We start from the raw sequence: 24,243 nt of genomic DNA, 5'->3' as shown, positions 1-24,243 counted from the left end.
GGAGGGGAAGAACAGGAAGGCCAAAGGGAATGGGGGACACTTTAATCACAATGATTTGGGCTTAAGGAGGGCATAACATACACATTAAATTGGGTGTCTTACCCTACAGGAAAGTAGGGGGGAAGGGTATAAAAGGGGGAATGATAGAGGGGAGGGCAAGTGGGGGGGGGTAGTTGGAAGCACCCACTTTTGAAAAGGGACATGGTCAAAGTAGAAAATAGAATAAGTGGGAGGCAGGATAGGATGCAGGGAAATATAGTCATTCACCAATATAGGAAATGTTTTGCATAACTAGACATGTATAACCTATATTGAATCGCTTTTCCTCCCAGTAGGGGTGGATGACAAGAGAAGAAGGGAAAGAATCTAGAAATCAAAGTTTTAAAAATCAAATGTTAAAAAAAATACATATATATTATTATTTTATTTTACATGCAACTGGGAAATAAGATATACAGGCACTGGGATATAGAAATTCATCTTGCCCTACTAGAAAGTCAGAGTGGGGATGGGGGAAGATATAAGAGAGGGCAGATTGGGGGAAGGGGTATTCAGCAGAATCGCTATTTTGGGGTAGGGGTTAGGGAAAAGATGGAGAAAATTTGTAACTCAAAATCTTGTGGAAATGAATGTTGAAAACTAAAAATAAACAAATTAAATTTAAAAAATTAAAAAAAAAATTTTTTTAAAAAGCTAATAATACTTTAATGCCCAACAAATTGTTGAAAATGAATTAATTTAGGATTTTCCCAAATTTTTTAGTGATTATAAATAGATTAAATGTCATTTTCTTCTCTCTAATCAATTACTTATCAGCTCCCAGTATATATTATATATTACAATTCAACAATCTTTTCTCCCTTGTTTCTCCCTTCATGATGTGCAATAAAGGGAGAAACATTTTTTCACTTCTGTAAACTCACTGTTGGTTTGAAGGCTGCTGGGTCTAAAGCACCATTTTCTAAAGGAAATTCTAATTAATTTGATTTATAAAAGTCTACTGAAAATGCAAAGTCTGAATCTGCAAAATTATATTCACACTTTAATTTCATTTGGTACACAGGGCAGGGTGTCTAAAGTGCCAAAAAGTCATATGCAAATTGTCTTAACCATAGAATTACTTGACTTGCAGGAATTCAGACTCCTAGAGCTCTGTCTACCTTGGCAGTAATTGTGGCAAGCAGCACACAGCCTGCCAGGGGCGGGGGGTGGGGCCTTTCTAACACATACAGACATACAAACATACATACATATATGTGTGCATGTGTATAGCTTGTGCTATATGGAATTCAAATGACGAATGAGAGCTTGACCAACCTCCCTTCTCAATGACAACAAACCCAGCAATTCCTCAGTAGGTTCTAAGTCATCTCTCCATGATTTTGATAGAAATAAGTTCCCCTAATCCCCCCTTGCTCCAGCCCTTCTGATCTGCAACCACAGTGAGGACGCCCTTTCAGCAGCGCAATGGCCACCAGCTCTGGAGGCAGCAGAGCTAGGACCGGCTCCTGCTGTGGACATCTGCTCCATGAATGGGCCGCTGGGAAAACCACCTCACCCTCTCCTGCATCTGCTCCCGTGCAGGTCTCACAAAATAGCCCCTGTGCTCTCAGACCTAGATTTAAGAGCCTAGGACCTAGACCAGGAGTTTGGAGGAAGTTTTCTATCACCCCTAAATATCTAGTACTGGTTCTGAATACAGTGAGTACTCAGTAACAGATATCTGCTGAACTGTAAGGTGTTCTAATCGTTTCTATTAAAAAGGGAGCAGCAGGGATGGTCTTAAGATTTAACACACGGCATTTTAAATTACACCCCCTCTTCCCACACCACGATCTGTCCTGCACCCTACTGGTGTCTACCACATAGCAATGCTATCATTTCTTCAAATGTGTAACCCTTGAGTTTAAAAATAAAGAGAAGAGGAAAATGAAAAATTGCTCCATGTAATTTTAAAGAAAATAGTCATCTAAAACAGTTCTTAACTTAGGGTCCATGAACTTGTCTTTTTAATATTTCTATAACTATTTCAACATACCTGGTTTCCAATCCTATGTATTTTATTCTGTGTACTTATAAACATAATTCTGAGAAGGAAAGGGTCCACAGACTTCACAGGGACTGCTAAATAATCCATGGCACAAAAAACATTAAGAACCCCTGGCCTAAATGCTCAACAGTTAAGTTGCAACGAATGCTGGACCTTTTTAAATGACATTTTTTACTAGGAGCCTATAAAAGAAATGTCAATTCTGCAGGAGCCCATTTTCCAAATTACAAGGGGTTTTGGGTAGGTAATTAGAACTAAGATGAGTCTGCATCTTAGCACAAGGTATGATTTACAAAATTGCACCTGAATCCTCCTAAAAGGGCTCTGGCCAGACCCGCAGGGCCAGGAGGCCCTATGACCCGTCCTGGCATTTACCTGCTCTCGGATCATATTTTTGTAATGAGTCACAATGCTGTCGTGCTGTTCCAATGTTTTCTTCACTTCTTCTTCCTTTTTATCTTCTTCACTAGACTTGTAAATGGACTTTGTTATGACACCTGCAAAAAATGGCTCACAGTTAAATCTTTCAAACTTGGTAAATAAGATTTCAATGGCCGTGTATAATCTATCAATGAAAAGATCAAACACCAACCCCTCAGGTGACGCCCTCTGGACTGAGCAGGCTAATGAAGGAGGCCCGTTCAGGGTCATGGTGCCTTTGGGGCATGTTCTGCGGGTACTCATTTATCTTAATTACTGTTCAAATACACATTCACCATGTCTCACCTTCGAGCTCTTTCACTAACTTTGTAAATTCATGATCAAACATCATGTGGTCTGGGCTAGAAAAGCCAGGCTGCGGCTTCTGGGCAGCTCTCGAGTACAGCTCGTGTTTGCTGATGAAACCCAGCTTCTCGATGAAGTTCTCTTTGCCAATTCTCTTCTCGATGAGCTGCTTCAGTTTCTCTCTAAAAGAAAAAACAACAACAAAAAAAGGCAGACATTTGCAGAAGTATTAAAAACATGCACAGTTCAAACACGGATGCTCCAACTAGACGCTGGGGCCCTCACTACAACAAAGCAATGCTCCACTTCTCTCAGCCTTACAGAAGCTGCCACTCCTTTCCTCGCACCTCACCCTCTCACTGAAGGCCCTACCACGACCCCTCTGCTGTCCCCTTCTTTATCTCAAAAGCCCCAGGCACTGTATTATCGGCTCGGTCTCTTCTGGTCCACGCCAGTCTTGATCCCATTCCCCTCCCCTCCATTTTCTCCAGCAGATTTTCCCGTCAATCTCTACCTCCCTACAGGTTACTTCCCTAATGAGTTCAGACCTATTTAAGTCTCCACAAACCTTAGGAAATCTTTTCATTGGATCGGACTAGCATCTACGGCTACCATTCTCTATGTCAATCCTTATCTAAATTTGTAGAAGCTAATACATCCAAGGTTTTTACTTTTTTTCTTTCCTTTTTCTCACCATTCAGTCCTTTGCAGTCTGGCTTCTGACCTCATCATTCTAGTGACGGTGCTTCCTCCAAAGTTGCCAATGGCCTCTAAACTACACAGTCTTGATGGCCTTTTCCCAGTTTTTGTTATTCTCAACTTTTCCATTAGATACTGAGGACCACTATGGCTTCCTGGATCCTTACCTCATTCTCCTACCTTCTTACTGTTCCCCAAAGCTCTGTCTTGGGCCTTTTCTCTTCCCATTCTAAAGACTCTTGTTGAATTCATCTCATAGGTTGGTCATGTCTATGCAAATGACTCCAGATACCCAGCCCTAATTTCAGAATATTATTTCCCAGAGAACAGTTCATTTCCTCCTTTATATTTGTATCCCTACTGTCCAATGCAGTAAACACTTAATAAATCCTGTTGAATATCTGTCTCCTAAGTTCCTGAACAGCATCACCAACGTCTTACTGCACCTTTAAAGTAGATGGCCTATATATCCACAACAGAACTCTCTTACCTCTCCCCCTTCCTCAAACATCCCTATTTCCATCAAGGGAACCACCATCCTGAAGTTCCTAGACTTGTAACCTAGGTCTGTCTCCACTTCCTGACTAGATCGTTACCTGTACACCACTCTTACACCTGGCCTCTTCTCTCTACACACAAAACCGACGTCTGATAGGCCCAAGCACTCATCTCTATGGGCAGACCAAGACCACGGCCTGCTGACTGGTCCCCCTGCCCCAAGTTTCTCCTTGCTCCATCCAGCCCCTCCTCTGCCTACCTGCCCAAGAAGTTGTCCGTCAGCTCAGCTATGTCCTTGCTTCCCCCCGGCATCCTCAATGCCATTGACTTCTGTGGCTCCTCACTGCCGCTAGGATAAAATGCTAAGTCCAGCTCTCAAAACCTTTTATGATCTGGCCCCAACTTATCTTTCAACCTCGTTGGATATTACTTCTCTCCTGGTGCTCGGCTGTCCAGACAGGCTTCCGGTTTCTTACACATAATCCTCTAGCCTCTGTACACTGATCCCCCGATCACTTCCTATCTAGCCCATACACCTCTTGGGTGTACAGGAGGCTTGTCCAGCTGTTCACACGCCATGAGCTCCTGTATTGACTTTCTATGTGTTCCTAGCACTCAGCACAGCACACAGTAGGCCCTTAAACCTGGGCTACTTCATAGTCATTTTGGTCCAACAAACGTCTATTTGGCTCCAACTGTGTGCAGAGCCCCGTGCGAGGTGCTGAGAGGACCCACGCTTGAGCCATCTGGGGTTCTGTGGGTCGGGGCTCCTCCCACCCTGAGGCACATCCCAAGCCCCCCATGCCTCAGTCTGAGGACCGCGGACGCCAAACTCGTTGGCCCATTCGCTCTGGTTAAGCGTGACAGCCGTACAACTGTTTCTGTGCACAGCACTTCAAAAGACGACTCCTCCCCCTACTTACTTCATATAGTTCTCAAGGGAATTATCATTGAAAAAAATGCAAATGCCCAATAAGAGAGCACATAAGCCTTGAACCAGCTGCTCCTCTTCGCCAAGGTTTTCTGCTATCTGTGCTGTGAGCTGAAGCTCTCGTTAAGGAGGATGACAAACATGGCCAGCGCAGGCTGCTCAGCTATTCACAAATCGTCATGCTTCCATGGAGATTCTGCAGAACGGCGCGCGTACAGGGCCGGTCTGGCTGAGTCACACACGGACACTGCTATCTCCTGCGTCAAGGCCCAGTGACGCTTCACCAGAAATGCTCACTGCCCTAACACTTAGATGAGTTTTAGCACAGCTGAGGTAACAGGCACACTTAAAGCCTAGCCCTACTTCTAAAAGAAAAAATCACAGTTAAACCATCCCTCCGAGGCACTTAAACAAAGGATACAAATGGAATATTGGCTGAATTGTGGAGAAAGTGCGTGACAGCAATAGGGCAGTTGCTTAACCAGGTACAAAGCAACATTAATAAGCCAACTCGTGTCTGTACTTTGCTCCCCTGAAATAGAAAAGTTGGCATGAATTTCTTCCCGTTAAAGGCAGGTATTTTTACCACGGTTTTCCTTTCTCTCCCACTCACACAGAAGAGCTGTCACACTCAGCTCCTGCTACCTTCCACACCCCCTCCCTCCCTTCCACAGGAGGAGGAGCATCTGGGGCATGTGCAGTAACCGGCTCCTGGGCATGCTGTTAATTTTCAATGAGAGTCCATTCCTCCACCATCCACACACAGCACTCCCAAATGCAATCAACAGCAAGCTCAAATAAGATGAAGGGGACTCAATAAGAATTAGTAAAAATCAATTTATGTTCTTAAGTGTAAATTGGCCTGCCTAAAACATTATTACCAGGAAAAACAATGTTTTCTGAATAATCTGACAATCTCCCTTAAAACAGTTCAGATGTGTACAAAATACAAACTCAGAAAAGAGAACTAGCCTCCTGCTCTAGTCCAACCTCCCTTTCCTTACTGCCCAAATCCAGGGCCTCATCAGTGGGGTATGTCGGGGGGAGTCCTTCTCCTGCCCCTCTCCCTGCCACGCAGGCTGCAGCCTCTCCCTCACTGGCAGTCCGTCTTGGAGAGCTTGGCATGGCTGAAAAAACCAGTCCCTGTGCAGCCTCCCTGGTGATGAGCCTCTCTAGACTCAGCCAGGTGGATCCTTGGACCACAGGCACACAAATCTTCACTGGGTCTGTTCCCCGAAATCTGGCCTTCTTGGTCTAACTTCCCAGAGGTCCCACTGTGTTAGCATAATCTGTGAGACCCCAAAGGCCACCTTCAAACCATAAGCAAGCACTGGAGGAAGATGTGATTTTTCTATATCTGAATCTATCTCAACAGGAAAATGTTATCTCCAACTGGAGTATTGCTTCACTCAATTTTAGAAATGTCGTTTCTGCAGTACAATTATTTTTGTTCAAACGATGAAATATAAACAAAAATGAAAAAACTGAATACCATGGATCATTTAGTCACATTCTCCCATAGAGAGGGGGGAGTTGAGAAGACTGATCAATGAACTCAGTGGCAGAAGAATTCTTAGTGGGATGAAGATCACTGGTCTTAACCTCTTGAGAGTCTTGAGAGCTGCCACAGCCAATGAGGGCTTAAATGACTTGCTCAGGGTCACATAACCAGCATGTCAGAAGGGGGAGCTAGAATCTAGGTCCTGATCTCAAGATGGGCTTCCCAGCCATTCTGCCATGCTTTCTTTGAAACTTCCCATAATACTTCTTTATTCCCTATCATGAAAAAGTAGAAACCATTTACAATAAACTTAATTATAATGCACAAGAAAATCTTGGTAAATTCTCATTATTTTTCAGAAGGAAAAAAGATTTTTTTGGATTTGCAAAACATTTTGAATCACAACAGAATAGTTAAGCAATAAAGTGTACTATTTTAAATGACTGCACTTTTGTAAAATGATCACTTTAAAACTTTTGGACATATAAAGTCTACAGTTCCACTTTGGAGTTCTTTTATTATATAGGACAGGGCCGTAGTGTCTTAAAATACCTAGGATTAAAAACATCTAATTTTTATATCAAAATAAACCAATACTCTGTCTCAAAAAAAAAAAAAAAAGGCATAAAATGGGCCTAACAACAGCATGGAATGAATCTAGACCACCTCCCTGCAGCAGTAAACATGTACATGCATGTGGAATACTACTGTGTTGTAAGAAACGAGGAGCAGTCGGCCTTCATATGTACCTGGAGAGGCTTATACGAACTGATGCTGAGTAAGAAGAGCAGAACCAGGAGAAATTTGTACACAATTACAGACACAACGTATGTGTGATGACCAGCTTTGATAGACTGGACTCCTCTCAGCAATGCAGTGATATAAGTCAATCCCAAAAGACTCATGATGGAGAGAAATATGTGCATCCAGAGAAAGAACTAGAAAAAACTGAGTTTATATCCAGGTGGAAGCAAAATACCTGATCTTTTCCCTTCTCTTATTTGGTTTTATGTCCTCTTTACCATTTTTCATTCCAGCTGGTACAATCCGTCCTTATAACCTGACTAATGTTTAATGTGAAAGTATTTACAGATCCTACACTGACTATATGCCTCCATGGGGGGGAGAAGGAGAGGGAGGGGAACAAAATGTGAAACTCAAGGAAACTATGTACATGCACCATAGTGTGACGATCATGAAAACACCATGATCAGTGTTTACAGGACACAGCCTTTGCAAGGCATCTGAAGGAGTCTCTGGTCTAGCACACCCTCCTCCTACCAATACAAAGTGACATTTCTCACCTTTGAAGAGGCTACTGATTGTTTTTCAGCTTCATCGAAGTCAGTACAACCTTACAGATGAAAGCATCCTGAGAAACCATCTAATACAATTTCATTTTACAGATGAATTACCACCAAAGAGGCCCAAGGGCCTAGAGGCTGGCCTTCCACCGACCCATGTGTGTGTGTGTGTATGTGTGTGTGTCTATGCACATAAATACACAGCAGGACTGCACACACAATCATAGTGATTCCAATGCTTCCTATCATGCCTTGAAATGTTCCTTGGGGTCAAGCCCCGGCACAACTTCCTCACATTTCAAAGGACACCCAATAGCTCTTTCCAAGCTAGTCAAAGGGAGGCATCAGTTGGATTTTCTAGTGCTTCTGTTTAGTCCAAAGGGTCTCAGCTCTTTCCAATATCCCCCTGCTCAAAGACTTTTCTGTTTCCTCTCCAAAATGAAGCCTCGGAACCATTCTTTAATTCAGGAAGATGCACTGCCCTGCTCTCTTGCCGTCAGATGAGGACGCGGTTCCAGGAGCTCAGCACAGGCCCCTCACTTCGCCCTTAGACGTCCCACTGCTGAGGTTACTCATGCAGCAGACCCAAGTCAGTCGCCTCTACTAAGTGCTGACTCAGTGTCTGCTGCTTTTTGCTCCTCCTCCTCCCCTTCAGATTCCCTCTGCGATCATCAGAACCACAAAGAATATCTCTACATTAGCCTCGTCTCTGCACCCCATTTTCCCTGTGAGGTCAGTAAGGTACATGCATAGCTGGCAAACTGAGAAATATAGACTGGGACTGCACAAACCCAACCCACCACCTCGCCTTCATTTAGCACCTAAAGAGCACCGGGCTAGGCACTCAGCAAGACAAATTCAGTTAAGAATCTGCTTTCACGAGAACACACAATCTGCGAGGGATTGTGGCACATACACAAATAACTAATCATTCATAACTTGGTCTTACAGAAATGAATAAGAATGTAAGGATCTTTGTTTTCAGGACACAGGAGTACACAAGAGGCACAAGTGAATCAGAGCTGTGGTCACGGAGGAGGTCAAATGATTCTTTAGTTCAGTGTTCTTCCCAAATTAAATTCATTAAGCATTAAACACTTAGAATGTGCAAGGCACTAAGAAATGATCAATACAGACAGTCCCCACCTCAAGGAGCTTAACACAGTCTGTATCTCAGTCAATTAAAAGTGACTAGATCCCTTACAATGGAAAAAACATTCAGACAGAAAAACAGATCAACTTTGCTGCATATATATGTAGGTTTTAGTGTGAGCTTTCAATGATGATCATCATATCATGTGATATATGTATCTGTCAGTTCTTGACATCCAAGGCTTGAACACTGTCAGAAATCCATAAGCATTTATTTGAAAATACTCTAAATGGGGGTGGCCAGGTGGCTCAGCGAGTAAGAGCACCGGCTCCAGTGTTGGGATGACCTGGATCGAATCCCGGGCTCAGATACTCAGCACCACACCCAGAAATCACTGGCCGTGTAACCTTGAGCAAGTTACTTAACCCCAATTGCTTAAAAAAAAATACTCTAAATGACCTTAACAAGGTAAGTGTAATTTCATCTTTTGGGGATTTTAAATGCTGGAGAATTGCTCCTGGCAATGAGCCCAAATAATATTTTGGAAATTCTGAACTGGCCTTTTCAAGATAATTTATCGCAACTCAATTTTTAGTAAAACATTAAAACATTTCTAGCATTCTGATAGATTTCAATTATGAGAACAAACATGCTCAGGAATTTTAGGTCTGGCAAAAAATTTTTTGCCTATCTATGGGCGTTCCATTCTTTGATGCCCATTTCCCCCTATACTTGTATGGTAGTAAGTATGACATACAAGTATGACTTATGACATACTTGTCCTTTCCAAATACCACATAGCACAAAAGGATGAAGTTTCATGTCAGTAAAATAGTAGCTCATGCTCTGAACACAAACACAATGCTCAATATCATTAACTGACATAAAGCAAAATCTCAATTCAACAGTTTAGTTAGTGTTATCCAGATTTTAAAGTGAAAACATATCCCCAAGCATGCCTATGTTTATTAGTTTAGACTATACACTTTTCTGCCAATCACTCAGAAAAGACCAATAAAAGCATTCCCAAATATTCGAAGGTACAGATTACATACAAAATAAACCAGTGTTAATTGTAAACAATTTTCGGATTAAGACTTATTAGCATGGTCTTAGCAATCCACTTAAATTATGAGTCCTACTTTAAATCATGACTAAACAAGGGTATAAGTACCTTTAAAGCTAAATTTGACCTTCTTAAGAAAACATCAGAGGGAAAAGAAGAAAGTCTGAACTAAACCCCTTTGAATTCTGCAAAGTGCAAGCATCCCAAGAGAAAGCCCAAGGACAGCTTAGGATTGTCACTGGTAGAGCTCCAAGGACACCGCTGCAGCATCCCACTGAGAAGCCTGTAAGAGCACTATTGGGGCTGACACAGGAAAGTGTAAGTAGAGTATGACCTCAACAAGCGTTAAAAAACCAATCAGCAGAACCCAAGGCACAGAAAAGGCCCTGTTTTTAAGAGGGAAATACCTAACTCCACCAGATGATACATACCCGTCTGTCGATCTTATCACCCTGTAAATCATACATTGAAAAAATTCACATGTATTACTATTTTTGAAAACTTAAATCTGGAAAAATCCTACCAAGATTCACTCCCGGCACCCCCTTCCCCCCCGTCTGTAACTACCACAGAACTAATCAATCGTTCGTGGCCAGTTCTACTTTCAGGGTGCCTCTAGCTGACTACAGTGTACATTCATATTTGGGGATCAAGATGATGTATCGCTGCCATCTGGGAGATGAAATGAAATTATCTTGAAGCTATCTCATTATTTGTAAACCCTTATGATTACTTATTGTTCAGTGCACAGTGGCCAGGACCAGACAGGATCTCTGAGAGGCTGTGCAATGGCAAATGCCAGAGCTTGCAAATGTTAAGTGACTATAAATGCCTTCTTAGGATAAGGGTTTTGGCTACTGCCAAATATGTGGGGCATTTATGTTTTCCTGAATTACTTCTGAGATTAAAAAGAAGTTCTAGAAATAAAGATAAAGGTGGAATTTTTAATAGTGACAAGACTGAATAAAATGTTCCGCTTCCCAATAGACACCTTCTGTCCTTAATAAAGGACTTTAGAGACCATTAAATCCAATTCATCATGGTACTGATCAGGGAACTGAGGCAGAGAAGTTAAGTATTTCTGTTCAGGTGATATTTCATGCAAAGTGTTCGGCTCCAAGCCAAGGAGAGCCAGGGCAGCACAAGCCTAATCAATACCATGTTGTACAAACTACTGCCAAAGGCCAAAGGTCACCCCAGCTGCTTTCTTTCCCCTTTCTCTGCATGTGCTCTGTGGCTCCATACACCCCGCAGGGCTTCTGTGCTGGAGTCCCACACTTCCTGAGTGCACGCTTGCCCGCCTCCCTTCCCCAAGGACTGCACCTGAGACAGGATGTTGGTGCACTGCTGCAGCAGAGCCACAGGAGGGTTGCCGATACTCGTGGCCAGCTGGACCCGCAGCAGCTGCTCCTTCTGCGTGGAGTTTTCTTGCAAGGCGTGCGCCAGGGCCACGGCAGCACACCAATTGGAAATGGAATCCGTGGAAAAGAGGCCTCCACATAAGAGCTGCCCGGCGGAGACCGAAACCCCTGTAGCTGCACAAGTGGCAGGCAGAAGATACAGTTAGAGCTCTCCGTGTCTGGTCAAACTGAATGCTAAGTGAACTCAGGATCTATTTGGCAGATCAGATAAGCTGCCACTCAATAAGGCCATGAAAACACCACAAGGTGTCAGTATTCATTTCTCTTTATATCCACTATGGTGGATGAGTAAAGGATAACTCAAAACATATGAAGAAGCCAAGGAGAAAAAAGGAAGCTGTAGAAGAACCCCATAGACACTGGATTCTCTCAGTATTTTCAAACAGCATTTCCAAATTATTAAGGTTCAGCTACATTTTTATACAGCCCATCAATTCAGATATAATGGAACTTAACTTCAACAACTACAGAGAGGAGGGACAATTTTTTTTTGGAGGGCAATTGGGGTTAAGTAACTTGCCCAAGGTTACACGGCTAGCTTTTTTTGTGTGGGTGTTGAGTGTCTGAGGCTGGAACAAAACTCAGGTCCTCCTGACTCCAGGGCGGGCACTTTACTCACTGCGCCACCTAGCCGCCCCTGAATTTTTTTTTTAATTGCATGAATTTTTCCCAACAAAACCCTGCCAAGTTTTTAAAATTCAATCCACAATCACTTGGGAATTTGCACTTGTCAGCAAAGAAAAGTCAGGTGGCTTAAGAATGGCTGTTATCCATGCTATGATATACACCTGAATGTGAAGGAGAAAAGGGCCATTTCTGGAGTCAGAGAACTTGATAACTACCACCAAGCATGGAGCTGGGGCAGGCAGTTGTGAAATCAGAGGGTGGGTCTGTCTGACTGCTCCAGTGTGATATCACAATTTCTTAACCATTTTTGTGTCCTTTGACAATCTGATGCCACCTATAGACTCCTCTTAGAATAATGTTTTTAAGTGAATAAAACAATATACATATGATTGCCAAGGACACCAATTATATTAATAGGCATATTTATTGATCAATCGATTGATTTATCTATCTACTTATCTAAAGTACAAGGACCCCTGGTAAAGAAGCCCAACGTTTTTCATACTAGACAAAAGCTAGAAACTAAGGGGGCATCCACCTCCTGGGGAAAGGTGAGACAAATGACAGTACATAAATAGAATGGAAATATTCCTGTGTGCCATAAGGAATGAGGAAATGGTCAGTTTCAGAGGAAACTACAAAAAGACTTCAATATGAAATAACGTTAAGTGAAGTGAGCAGAATCAGATGAAAACATTACAGAGAAAAACAACTATGAAAGACTTAATAATTCTGCTCAATACAATAATAATCCATGAGTCCTGAGGCCTAAATATGAATTCCTCTTCCCACCCCACCCTACTCCCATCTCCACCCAGAAGGTGATGAACTAAAGTGCAGAACGAGATAGAGATTGCTGGAAATGGTCAGCATGGACATTAGTTTTGCTGGACTCTGTATATTTGCTATGAAGCTTTTAGCTTTTGGTTTTTTAAACTGTTCAGTGCGGGAGAGGAGCATGGTGAGGAAGGATAATAAATGCCTGCACAAGGATGGGAGGAAGGAATGAATAAAGAGACAAGGGGATTATGGAGGATAAGAAAAATCTGGTGTTGGGATTTACAGTAGCAGAGCACACAGCTAAATTTCCAGAAAGCCAAACGGATGAGAAGTGTTTATTTAGGATTCATACATTTCCTTTGCCATGAATTTTTATCTATACAGTTCATCTCAAGATTTTATCGTGAAAAAATTTAATTGAAAAACATCTGATAATCCTTGCCTCGATTTATGACTGACCCCGTTAGAGAGGTCGTCCACTAGTACATCATGAAGAGAAGCAAGGAATGTACAATGAACTGGGACCAGACCTGAACAGGAGAGGGAGAAAGAGGAGGAGGAGAGAGAATTGGGCTACCTTTGGGAAACTCTTGGTTAATGAAACCAAGCTTTTCCCTGAAACAAAAGTCCAGAAATATTCTTTTTGTTGTTTAACATTCACTTTCTCATTTTTTAGTCTGAACTTAGCAAAATTAAATGGATATTTCCATATGCACTATAAAATATAAAGGAAGGAATGTATGACAAACTGTGAATATCTATTATGTAGAGTTTGCTTTTCTTTTTAAAGTACAAGATAAAATCAACCTATAACTTTTAATCTCTGTCCTGCTTGTGTGGTGATATAATGGCTGTAAGTAATTGAATACTAGGTCCCAAATAATTAAAACTGTGAGTCACACACAGGACAATAAAGACCACAACATTATTACCAGTAAAGACTTGCTCACACCAAAACATTCACATTCTACTTAACATTAAGATTAATTTTCAAATATAGGAAGATGAACCGAGGATGTAAAATATTTTAGATGAAAACATAAGATTGAATTCAATTTAGAAATGCTTAAAAAAAACAAATCATTACCATCAATGGTAGAAGGCAGAAGCGTTGCCACAATCTCCCCTTGTCCTTTCTGGTTTTTATACAAGAAACACTGGAAACAGTAAAGAACTGCACAGCGCAGCACAAACGGCTGCCTTTCATTAACCATGGACATCAGAAGGACAACAATCGCAGGCCTGTTTCGTTATTAAAAGAAAAATGCGTATCAGAACCAAAGCACACAAAGACTAAGACTCAATCATCTAAGACCCAGGACCAAAGGACACTTACAGTTGTGCAGGAAGGGTTGCTCAAATATCTTTTTTCCAGAGCTATCTTATTTTTCTAAGGCCCAACTCACCCAGTTAGGAAGAATGGATCTGCCTAATAAAACTATCTCCTTTTGCAGATGATATGATAATATACTTGGAAAATCCTAAAGCTTCAATTAAAAAGTTAGTAGAAACAATTAATAATATTAGCAAAGTAGCAGGATGTAGAATAAATTCACCTAAATCATCAGCATTCCTATATATCATCAACAAAACCTTGCAGGAAGAGATAGTAAGAGATATCCCATTTAAAATAACTGTAGACAGTACCTAGGAATACACCTACCAAAACAAAACCTGGAACTACATGAACATAATTATAAAACCCTTTTTACACAAATAAAGTCAGATTTAATTAACTAGAATAATTGTTCATGGATAAGCAGAGCTAACATAATAAAAATTTTACCTAATCTATTCAATGCCATCCCAATTAAAATATCAAAAAATTATTTCACTGAGCTAGAAAAATAACAAAATTCATTTGGAAGAACAAAAGGTTGAGAATATCTAAGGAATTAATGGAAAAAAAATGTGAAGGAAAGAGGGTTAGCAGTACCAGATCTTAAACTATATGGCTATAATTATCAAAACTATCTGGTACTGGCTAAGAAATAGTACAAAGGTAGATCAGTGGAACAGAGTAGACACAGCATACACAGACGCAAATGACTGCAGTAACTTTGTGTTTGACAAATCTAAAGATTTAAGTTTTGGGGATCAGAATTCATTATTTGGTCAAAATTGTTTGGAAAATTGGAAAGGAAATTGGACAAAGACCGGTCAGTATCTTACTCCATTTACCAAGATAAAGACAAAATGGACATAACCCAGATATAAAGGGATATACTGTAAGAAAACTACAAGAACATGGAACATGTACCTATGAGACTTATGGACAGGAGAATAATTTATGAATAAGGAAGAGACAACATAGTGAGGTGTAAAATGGATAATTTAGATTACCTTAAATTAAAAAGATTTTATACAAATAAAACCAATGCATTCAAAATCAGAAGGAAAGCAAAAAACTGGGAAAAAATTTTACAGAGAGTTTCTGAGATAAAGGTCTCATATCTCAAATATATAAAGAACTCTGTCAGATCTATAAGAATAAAAGTCATTCCCCAACCGATAAATGGTCAAAGGATATGAAAAGGCAGTTTTTTGATGAAGAAATCAAAACTACATAAAGTCATGAAAAAATACTCTAAATTACTACTGAATAGAGAAATGCAAATTTAGACGACTTTGAGGTAACACCTCCCATCTATCATATTGGCTAAAATGATAGAAGGGGAAAGAGTCAAATGAGGGGATGTGGAAAAACTGGGACACTAATTCACTGTTAGTGAAACTGTGAACTGGTCCAATCATTTTGAAGAACAATCTGGAATTATGCCTAAAGAGGTATCCAATTGTCTATATTCTTTGACCTAGTAATACCACAGTTAGGTCTGTTTCTTAAGGTGATTGAAGAAAAAGGAAAGGAATTTATATGTTCTAAAATATTTATAGCAGCTCTTTTTGTGGTGGCAAAGAATTGGAAGTGGAAGGGATGCCCATCAACTGGCGAACAGAATGGCTAAATAAGTTGTGGAATATGATTGTGATGGAATACTACTGTGCTATAAGAAATGAAGAGGAGGCTGCTTTTAGAAAAACATGGAAAAACTTGCATGAAATAATGAAGAGTGAAATGGCAGACCTGAAAGAATGTTGTACACAGTAACAGCAATATTGTTTAAGAACAATTGTGAATGACAAAGTCATTTTGAGTATTATAAATACTCAAATCAACTGTAAAGGACCTAGGAAGGCTGTTATCCACATCCAAACAAGTATGTATAGTATGGTTTTACATACACACACACACACCACACACCCACCACCCACCCACCCACACAGAGGCAGCCTTCTTTAGGGTGGTATGGGTAGGGAGGAAAACTTAGAAAGAAGCACAGAAAATCAGGGTAGCTTTGAGAATGAAGTACAGTATTTAGCACACAGCTTTTCACAAACAGTAAACGGTGTGAAATGAAACTCATGGTTTTATACTGAATTCCCTTTTTATGTTGTGCTGTCTACATGGAAATGTTTTTCTTTGTCTTTTCATACTTACATTCAAAATCAATTAAAATTTTTTAAAAAGGAAAAGAAAGAAAAATGAATTTGCCTATTCAATCCTCATTATTCCCTAGAAACAAAGCTCCCCATCCTCATGCAGGGGAGTGGAAAGGACACTGTTTGAGGCAGAAGCCCTGGGGCATGACAAGGCTTCTTTGCCTGTTTACTAGGTGGGTAATCTTTGGCAAATCACCCCTCTGACAACTGGGTTTCCTCATCTATAAAATGTGGATAAACTAGTCATTTCTGGAAATATCTACCCAGCATCCATCACTAAAATTCTATCCAAATATTTCCAAAAACAAGATTAAAAAAACAATCTATTTCTATCTCTCTACCTTGTGGTTAGGAATCATGGACAAAAGCTGGAGGCAGCAAGGATTCGACTTGGCTCAAGTTATTCAGCTCAACAGCTCTTTACCGAGTGCCTACTACACACCAGCATTTGCTGACAGGCACCATTTAAAAGAGTCAAGATATCATTCAAGGTGAACTGTATAGGAAGTCATATTCTGGAGAAAAAAAGCAACATGTTTTGTTGAGTGCTCAATATTCCAAATCATACATGTAACTTGAGTCATAGAGTAGATATTTCTTGTAACTAATAAAAAACTGGAAAAAGAAACCTAGCACCCCAAACTTGAAATAGAGAAGAAAAACCCAGTATATTTGATTTGCAGAGAAGATTAATATCCTGCCATCTCAAAGGAGCACAACGAGATTTTAGAGGCCAACGACTTACATACAAGTTTTACTACCAAATCAGTTCATTAAGTATAATTGTAGTTTCCATAGCAATCTTTTATAAGTGTTGATATATCCCTTTCTCCTACCGTGGTGGGCTTGAAGGTGCATTGACAGATGCAAAGTAGTCTTGGTTTACTTGGCAGCCTCGAATAACTTCTGATACAGTGTTAATAGTCTGTTGAGAAGAATTTAAATATTTATCAGAAAATAAACAAAGGAGGCTAATGCTGATTTCAACTTAGGCAAAAATTTGACAGCTTCTCTTTCAGTTTAATCTCTGAAGCTGGCTTAAAAAACTGCAAAGATCATTAGGAAATAATTTGTAGCAATTAAAATCGCACATATTGCAAATAAATTTCTTACAAATACACTCATGATCTGGAATTCAAAGTTTTAAAATCAAATGTTTAAAAATATATAATTTTTTTTTAACATGCAACTGGGAAATGAGATATACAGGCAGTGGGCTATAGAGATCCATCTTGCCCTACTGGAAAGTCAGAGGGGGAATGGGAGAGGATAGAGGAAAGAGCAGATTGGGGGAAGGGGCATACAGTGGAATCGCTGTTTTGGGGTGGTGGGTAGGGGAAAGACAGGGAGAATATTTGTCATTCAAAATCTTGTAGAAATGAATGATGTAAACAAAAAATAAACATAAAATTTAATTTAAAAAAAATAACAACAATAACAAACACACATAAATCTCCCTTTAAATCACTCCCCTTCCCCAACTAATAAATGGTCAAGGTATGAACAGGCAGTTTTCAGATGAAGAAATCACATCTATCAGGGCGACTTATATGGCAAAAAAGGAAAATGACAAATGCTGGAAGGGATGTGGGGAAACTGGAACACTAACGTAGTGCTGGTGGAGCTGTGAAATGACCCAACCGTTCTGGAGAGCAATTGAGAACTGTGTCCAAAGGGCTATGAAACTGCAATACCACTGCTAGGTCTGTATCCCAGAAAGACCACAAAAAGGAGAAAGGACCTATATGAACAAAAATATTTATTGTAACCCTTTTCGAGGTGGCAAAATATTGGAAATCGAGGGGATGCCCATCAAGTGGGGAATGGCTGAACAAGCTGTAGTGTATGAAGGTAATGGGACACTACTGTGCAATAAGAAATAAGAACAGTCAGTTTTCAGGAAAGCCTGGGAAGACTTTGTACAAACTGATGCAAAGTGAAATGAGCAGAAGCAAGAAAACACTGTACACGCAACACTGCGTGATGACCCAAGAGGAAAGATTCAGCTCTTCTCAGCAACACAATGACCCAAGACAAGTACAAAGGACTCATCCAAGGGAATGCTCTCCACATCCAAGTAAAGAATGGATGGACTCTGAATGCAGATCGAAACATGTTTTCCTCATTTTACTTTATTCTTTTTCGTGCTTTTTCTCCTTTGATCTGTTTCTTCTTTCACAACTATGACTAACAAGGAAATGTTTTATATGATAGCATCTATCAAACTGCCTATCACTTCTGGAAGAGGGGAGGGGAAGGAGGGAGGGAAAAAAATTGGGAACTCAAAATCTTGTAAAAATGAATGCTAAAAACTGTCTTGACATGTAATTGAGAAAAAAAAATACTACAAAAAAATAATAAAATAAAAACACTTCCCACTAACATCCTAGAAATAACTTTTTAAAAAAGCTTCCTCAAAATCCATACTACTTTAGGGAAGACTCAAAAAAGAACCAAACCAAAACTCTTTGCCATGGGATGAAATGATGGCTAAGGAATCATTTAACAATCCTATATGGACACAATAAGCAAAGTTCATAAAAATCAGCATAACCACAGCTGCTTTCCTTAGCACTTACAAAAATCTCTTCCTAGCCTAGGTGATGGCTCATTTATTTACCTCAGTAAGAATATCAGCGGGAACACCAGTAGCCATTAAGATAATGCAAAGCTGCTGCAACAATCCACAGAGATACATCGCCTTCTGGCAGGAACTGGTAGCACCTGGAGGATTTGTGGGTGATACCAGAACACGAACAAGCTAAGTTGAGGAAAGGAGAAAAAAGAATTGTTTTTAAAATAGAAGGAAAGCATAAAATAAAGCCTAAACAAATAAGAGAACTATTTCTTGCTGATAATTAGAAATATTAAATATTTTAATGCTAACAAGCATCTGGTATTATGCTAAATTTATTTATTAAATATTATGAATCAACCAACAAGTATTTATTAAATATATATTATATAAATATAAATTAACATGAATTTTGAAAACCAGGTTGCTTTACAAAGTTGGAGAAAAAGAAAACAAAACTGATTTAGAAATATACAAAAAGAGAGCTGTCTAGAGGAAATAACACAATATGAAAACCGCACAAAGATGTGTGTGGGTACATGGGACACTTGTTTCACTACTTTGAGGACCCAAATTTCATCAGTATCGGTTCTACTGTCATCCAGGCACATCACAACCCCTCTGGTTGCTGGAAAAAAACTGATACAACTGATGGCTAGCCCTCCCATACCTTAGCTCCCTGATACTCAACAATAAACTCTCCATCACTATCAACCAGGCCCTCCTTTCCAGCTTGGAATGTGTTGCAGACATTAAATTCAAGAATCCTGGAACCCTTAGAAGCTTTGTGTAGGTGCAACATGAACAAAACAGACATTCTGATCACACACATGCATGCATGTACACACTTAGGTGTGCATGGATAAATATAAAAAGGCAACACAAGAGCCACCTTAGGTTGAATTATAGAAACAGCATGACCTAGATCAAGTGAACCAAGCCCTTTGTCTGGAGAAGGGGTTCTTAGCCAGAGGTCTGCAGATCCCCTCTATGGGGTTCTACAGATAGATTTCAGGGGGCCAGTGAAATTGATTTTTAAAAATATTTTTGTAACTACTTCAATACCCTTTATAACTTTACATATTTTATTTCTTCATTCATGAACAAATATTATTCTGAGAAGAGGTCTACAGGCGTCCCCAGACTGGACCAAGAGTCCATTGTACAAAAAAAAGTAACTACTGTATCTAGTTGTAGAACTCATTTGAAGAGGAATGTTGACAAATTAGAATCCATCCAATGGTAGGAAAGACAGATAGAGGTCTGGAAACCATGTCACAAGAGAAAGGGTCAGAGCCACCAGTTTTAGCCTGAAGGGGGCTAAAGGAAGACAGCTATCATGGTTTCCTTCAAATATCTTTCCTTTTTTTGGAGGGGGGAAGGCAGGGTAATTGGGTTTAAATGACTTGCCCAAGGTCATACAACCAGTAAGTGTTAAATGTCTGGATGTGAACTGAGGTCCTCCTAACTCCAGGCCACCTAGCCCCGTCCAATTAAAGGGCTTTCATGTGGAGGATAGAGTGGTCATGAGGCAGGACTAAAGCCAGAGGGATGGGAAGTGAAGGGATGACAGCGAAGCAGATTTCAGTTTGATAAGAACTTCTGGGGGAGTCCAAATGTCAGAAGCTGAATTGAAGCTCAGCTCCCACCAAATATTCAAATGGATTTATGATCTCAATCTCAATAACAGGGACCACCAACCATTCATGCCTGAACCGCATCTGTAAGTTCACAATGGCAGATACCCCCAACACGTGGGAAGTCTTCTTCACTTTCTCCTGACGTCAGGGAACAACAGAGGTGTAACAGGAAAAGCAACAGACCTGCCCTTAAAGAACCTGGGTTTGAATGGCTATCCTACTATTGCATGAGCTTAGGCAGGTCCAACTTCCCCAGTCTCAGCTCCCTCATCTACAAAATGAGGGGTGTGGATGAGCAGGCATCTCTAAGATTCCTTTTCAGAAAGGTTAAATTTTATGTAAACAGGGCGGCCAGGTAGCACCGCGAGTAAGAGCACCTGCTCCAGTGTCAGGGCGACCTGGGGATCGAATCCGGGCTCAGACACTCAGCACCACACACCTGGCCGTGTAACCTTGAGCAAGTTACTTAAGCCCAATTGCTTAGGGGTAGCTACCTGGCTCAGAGAGTAAGAGCACCTGCTCCAGCGTCGGGGCGACCTGGGGATCGAATTTGGGCTCTGACACTCAGCACCACACCCAGAAACACCTGGCTGTGTAACCTTGAGCAAGTTACTTAACCCCAATTGCTTAAAAAAAAAAAATTTTATGTAAACTCCTAAAAATGCTAGAAGAATTGGGCTTCTTCAGGTAAAGGCCAAAGAATAACCATCTGTGGGTAACATTATAGAAGGAATTCCTCCAAGGATGGAAGATTAGATGAGATGGTCTTAAGATCTCAATGACTTTGTAAAACCTTGAATCATCAGAGAACTCTATAATGTTTCCTAAAATTTAACCTCCATATGCACATTAAGAAAGAGAAACATCTTACATAAAACCTTAATTTTAATAGCTTATAATTCAACCATGATCACATTACTAATACTCATGGATTACTCAAAGTGCTTTGGGAAACACCAAGTCATTACAAAAAAATTTCAAGTCTTCAGTCAAAATAAAGCAGGAGAGTAACGTGAAATAAAAAGGTCCCATAAAATAATGCTAAAATGCAAGATCATTCCTAGGGTTGGAGAGGGTGGGTGATAAGGTACTAAATGCATCAAGCACTTAACACAGGAGCAGGAGCTACAAAAAAATTAATATTAAACTTAATTGAGTCATGATTCTTTGGAGAGCATAAATCCCCTTCAAGATTGACAGGACATTTTTTGTCTTTTTCCAACTTTTTGCTAAGCAATGTAGAAAAAAAATCTCGGGGCGGCCAGGTAGCACAGCGAGTAAGAGAACCGGCTCCAGTGTCAGAACGACCTGGAGATCGAGTCCTGGGCTCAGACACTTAGCACCCACCCAGAAACACCTGGCCGTGTAACCTTGAGCAAGTTACTTAACCCCAATTGCTTAGGGGCGGCCAGGTGGCTCAGCGAGTAAGAGCACTGGCTCCAGTGTTGGGACGACCTGGAGATCGAATCCCGGGCTCAGATACTCAGCACCACACCCAGAAATGAGTGGCCGTATAACCTTGAGCAAGTTACTTAACCCTGATTGCTTAATTAAAAAAAAAAAAAAGAAAAAAAATCTCCCCCCACACCAAATGAAATCTAACACATAAAGTAATTACATGGTGCTTTGGCTGAGATTTCAGTTTACATGAGTATCTCTACACTTGAAAAAAATCTCGTGGAGGAATTTTCACCCTTAAAAAGCAGTGAAGTTAAATAAAATGGATTTTTTTTAAAAAGACAGTTAAAAAAAAAGAATGATGTTGACTTTTGAATGAAGTTTACCAGGCTCCTCTCATGACTATCCTACTTCTTGCTTGGACAACCTGAATAGATTATATGACAATAGTATGACACACTCTTCCATATTTAAATGATAAAATACAGACTCCTTAGCTTGTTTCTCAATGATCTCTATAATCTGGTTACAAACCGATATTTTCAGTCTCATTTCAAACAACTATCATTTGTACATTTTAACCCTGCAGCTAAACTGGACTTCTATAGACTCCTCACTCTCAACCAGCCCTGCCTTGCTTCTGTGCCCTGGCTGGGCCCTTCTCATCATGCCCGGCACATCCTCCCCCTCTCCTCCCACATCTCCACCTGCTGAAATCATTGTCTTCCTTCAGGACCTAACTCACATGAGAAATCTGACTGAAAACAATCCCTCATTTTCCCACCTGTCTCATTTCTCCAACTCACGACATTATGATGATGAGCTACTGCTACTCTTACTTTATTTAAAGTATTTACGTACATGTCAACATACACCTAGTGAAGCCAGTGAAACAACACGGAATTGGGAGACTGAGTGTCTTGTGTGAGGAATGGCAAGCAGACGAAAGCAGCTGGAAGGAAATAAGATGAAAAAAGACTGGAAAGGAAGGGAAGGGCCAGACTGTGAAGGGTATTAAAGCCAAACAGGACGTTATATCTGATCCTGGAGGTAACAGGATGCTACTGGAGTTTACTGGAAAGTCGGCTAACAAGGACGGATCTGCACTTCAGGAAGATCTATTAGACAGCTGAGATGCTGAGAGACGGGAGTGAGGCGAAAGCTGAGGCAGAGATCACTCAGAAGCACCATGGCACTCTTCAGATTCCTATCTGCAGGGCCCAGCACAGTGCATTGCACAGAATAAGCATTTTTGTGGAATTAAACTGAATGGCTCAAATTAGAAAAGCATCCACTTGTAATTATGGGTCCTCCTCTCACAAACAACAACAGTGAACTTTGGCAGAACACTGGACAAGAGCTTAATAGATACTTGTTGACTTGACAGAGAATCAGGAGACTTAATATTAGCTCTCTAGAGCCAGCCTCAGAAAAGTAATGCAAATACCTGAGAGGAAAATATATTACATTATTCTGGGTTTATGGTTTCTGCTGTTACGTCATGAGTTTGCATAAAGTTACAAAACATCCTGAACAGATAAAGGTGGGAGCTGAAAATCCTTCACTGGACTCTCAGGTCTGAAAGGCTTTTAGCTTACAATGCTATTTCTCAAAGTCAAGAAATCCTAGCTATAAAATGAAACAAAAGAGTAATCTATTCTTCACTGTAAAACCCTATCAGGAATTCTCATAGCAAGCTATGTTGTGTACTTTACTCTGAAAGAGTTGTATGAATTCCAATGATATTTGTGTCAAACAACATTTTACCTGAAGCATCAGATGAAGATTGGTCACTTTCTGTGCGGACCAGCCAGAATTGTCGTCACCAACCTCAAACCAAGGTTTCATGCGCTGAATGTATGAACCTTCTTTAAAAAAATTCTGATTGGAATTATTGTTCTTTAACAAATTTTGAAGCAGGAGGAGACAATCTTCAACTACTATACCTGAAAACACAAAGGCTGAAATTAAGATCTGAAAGAAAATTCTGAAGCATTACTCCCTGATTAAACATTAAAAAGTCACGCAGATATGGAGCTGCACTATCATTCTGTTTGAGACACCTTCCCAGTTTTCTCTGCCCTCTCCCTTTTCCATCATACCTGTCATCAGCTCTAATTCTGCAACGTTTCACAAAACGGTCCCCGCTTGCCTTTCCGCAGCCCTGGTTCAGGCTCTCATCATCTCTACCCTGGAATGCTGCCACTGTCTTCCATATAGCAGTGAAATATAAGCAATGCTGCCAGCAATCACCTAAAAGCAGGTCTGATCACGTAGCCCCCAGACTAATTCTACACTGTCTAAAGCATCAGGTCCTTGGACAGTGTTGAAGGTATTTTATGATAGGGCTCCAACCTACGTTCCAAATACCCATTCTTTTTATGAGTCCCCCTCATTCCAACTAAAATGAACTACTCATTCTCGTGACACATC

General features: G+C 40.5%; 1 protein-coding gene across 2 annotated transcripts in view; it reads right to left on the bottom strand.

The window, feature by feature from the left end:
• USO1 (USO1 vesicle transport factor) overlaps positions 1-24,243 on the bottom strand; it is an 85,260-nt gene that overhangs the window by 11,824 nt on the left and 49,193 nt on the right. The window contains exons 9-18 of one of the 2 annotated variants that reach the window (XM_069091993.1): positions 23,578-23,756; positions 18,818-18,958; positions 17,034-17,122; positions 13,784-13,938; positions 11,192-11,403; positions 10,300-10,320; positions 5,326-5,436; positions 4,897-5,015; positions 2,777-2,958; positions 2,426-2,547 (exon numbers count right to left, since the gene is read on the bottom strand). In XM_069091993.1, coding sequence (XP_068948094.1) covers positions 2,426-2,547; positions 2,777-2,958; positions 4,897-5,015; positions 5,326-5,436; positions 10,300-10,320; positions 11,192-11,403; positions 13,784-13,938; positions 17,034-17,122; positions 18,818-18,958; positions 23,578-23,756 — 1,331 coding nt within the window. The remainder of the gene's footprint in view (positions 1-2,425; positions 2,548-2,776; positions 2,959-4,896; positions 5,016-5,325; positions 5,437-10,299; positions 10,321-11,191; positions 11,404-13,783; positions 13,939-17,033; positions 17,123-18,817; positions 18,959-23,577; positions 23,757-24,243) is intronic. The other variant, XM_069092002.1, reaches the window with a different exon arrangement.

Source organism: Petaurus breviceps, unplaced genomic scaffold (genome assembly GCF_028583685.1).
Source record: "Petaurus breviceps papuanus isolate PSGF00001 unplaced genomic scaffold, PetGlider_PUasm1.0 126, whole genome shotgun sequence".
NCBI lineage: Eukaryota > Metazoa > Chordata > Mammalia > Diprotodontia > Petauridae > Petaurus > Petaurus breviceps.
The sequence above is the reverse complement of the archived record's forward strand: the minus strand, read 5'-3'. Positions and strand labels throughout refer to the sequence as shown.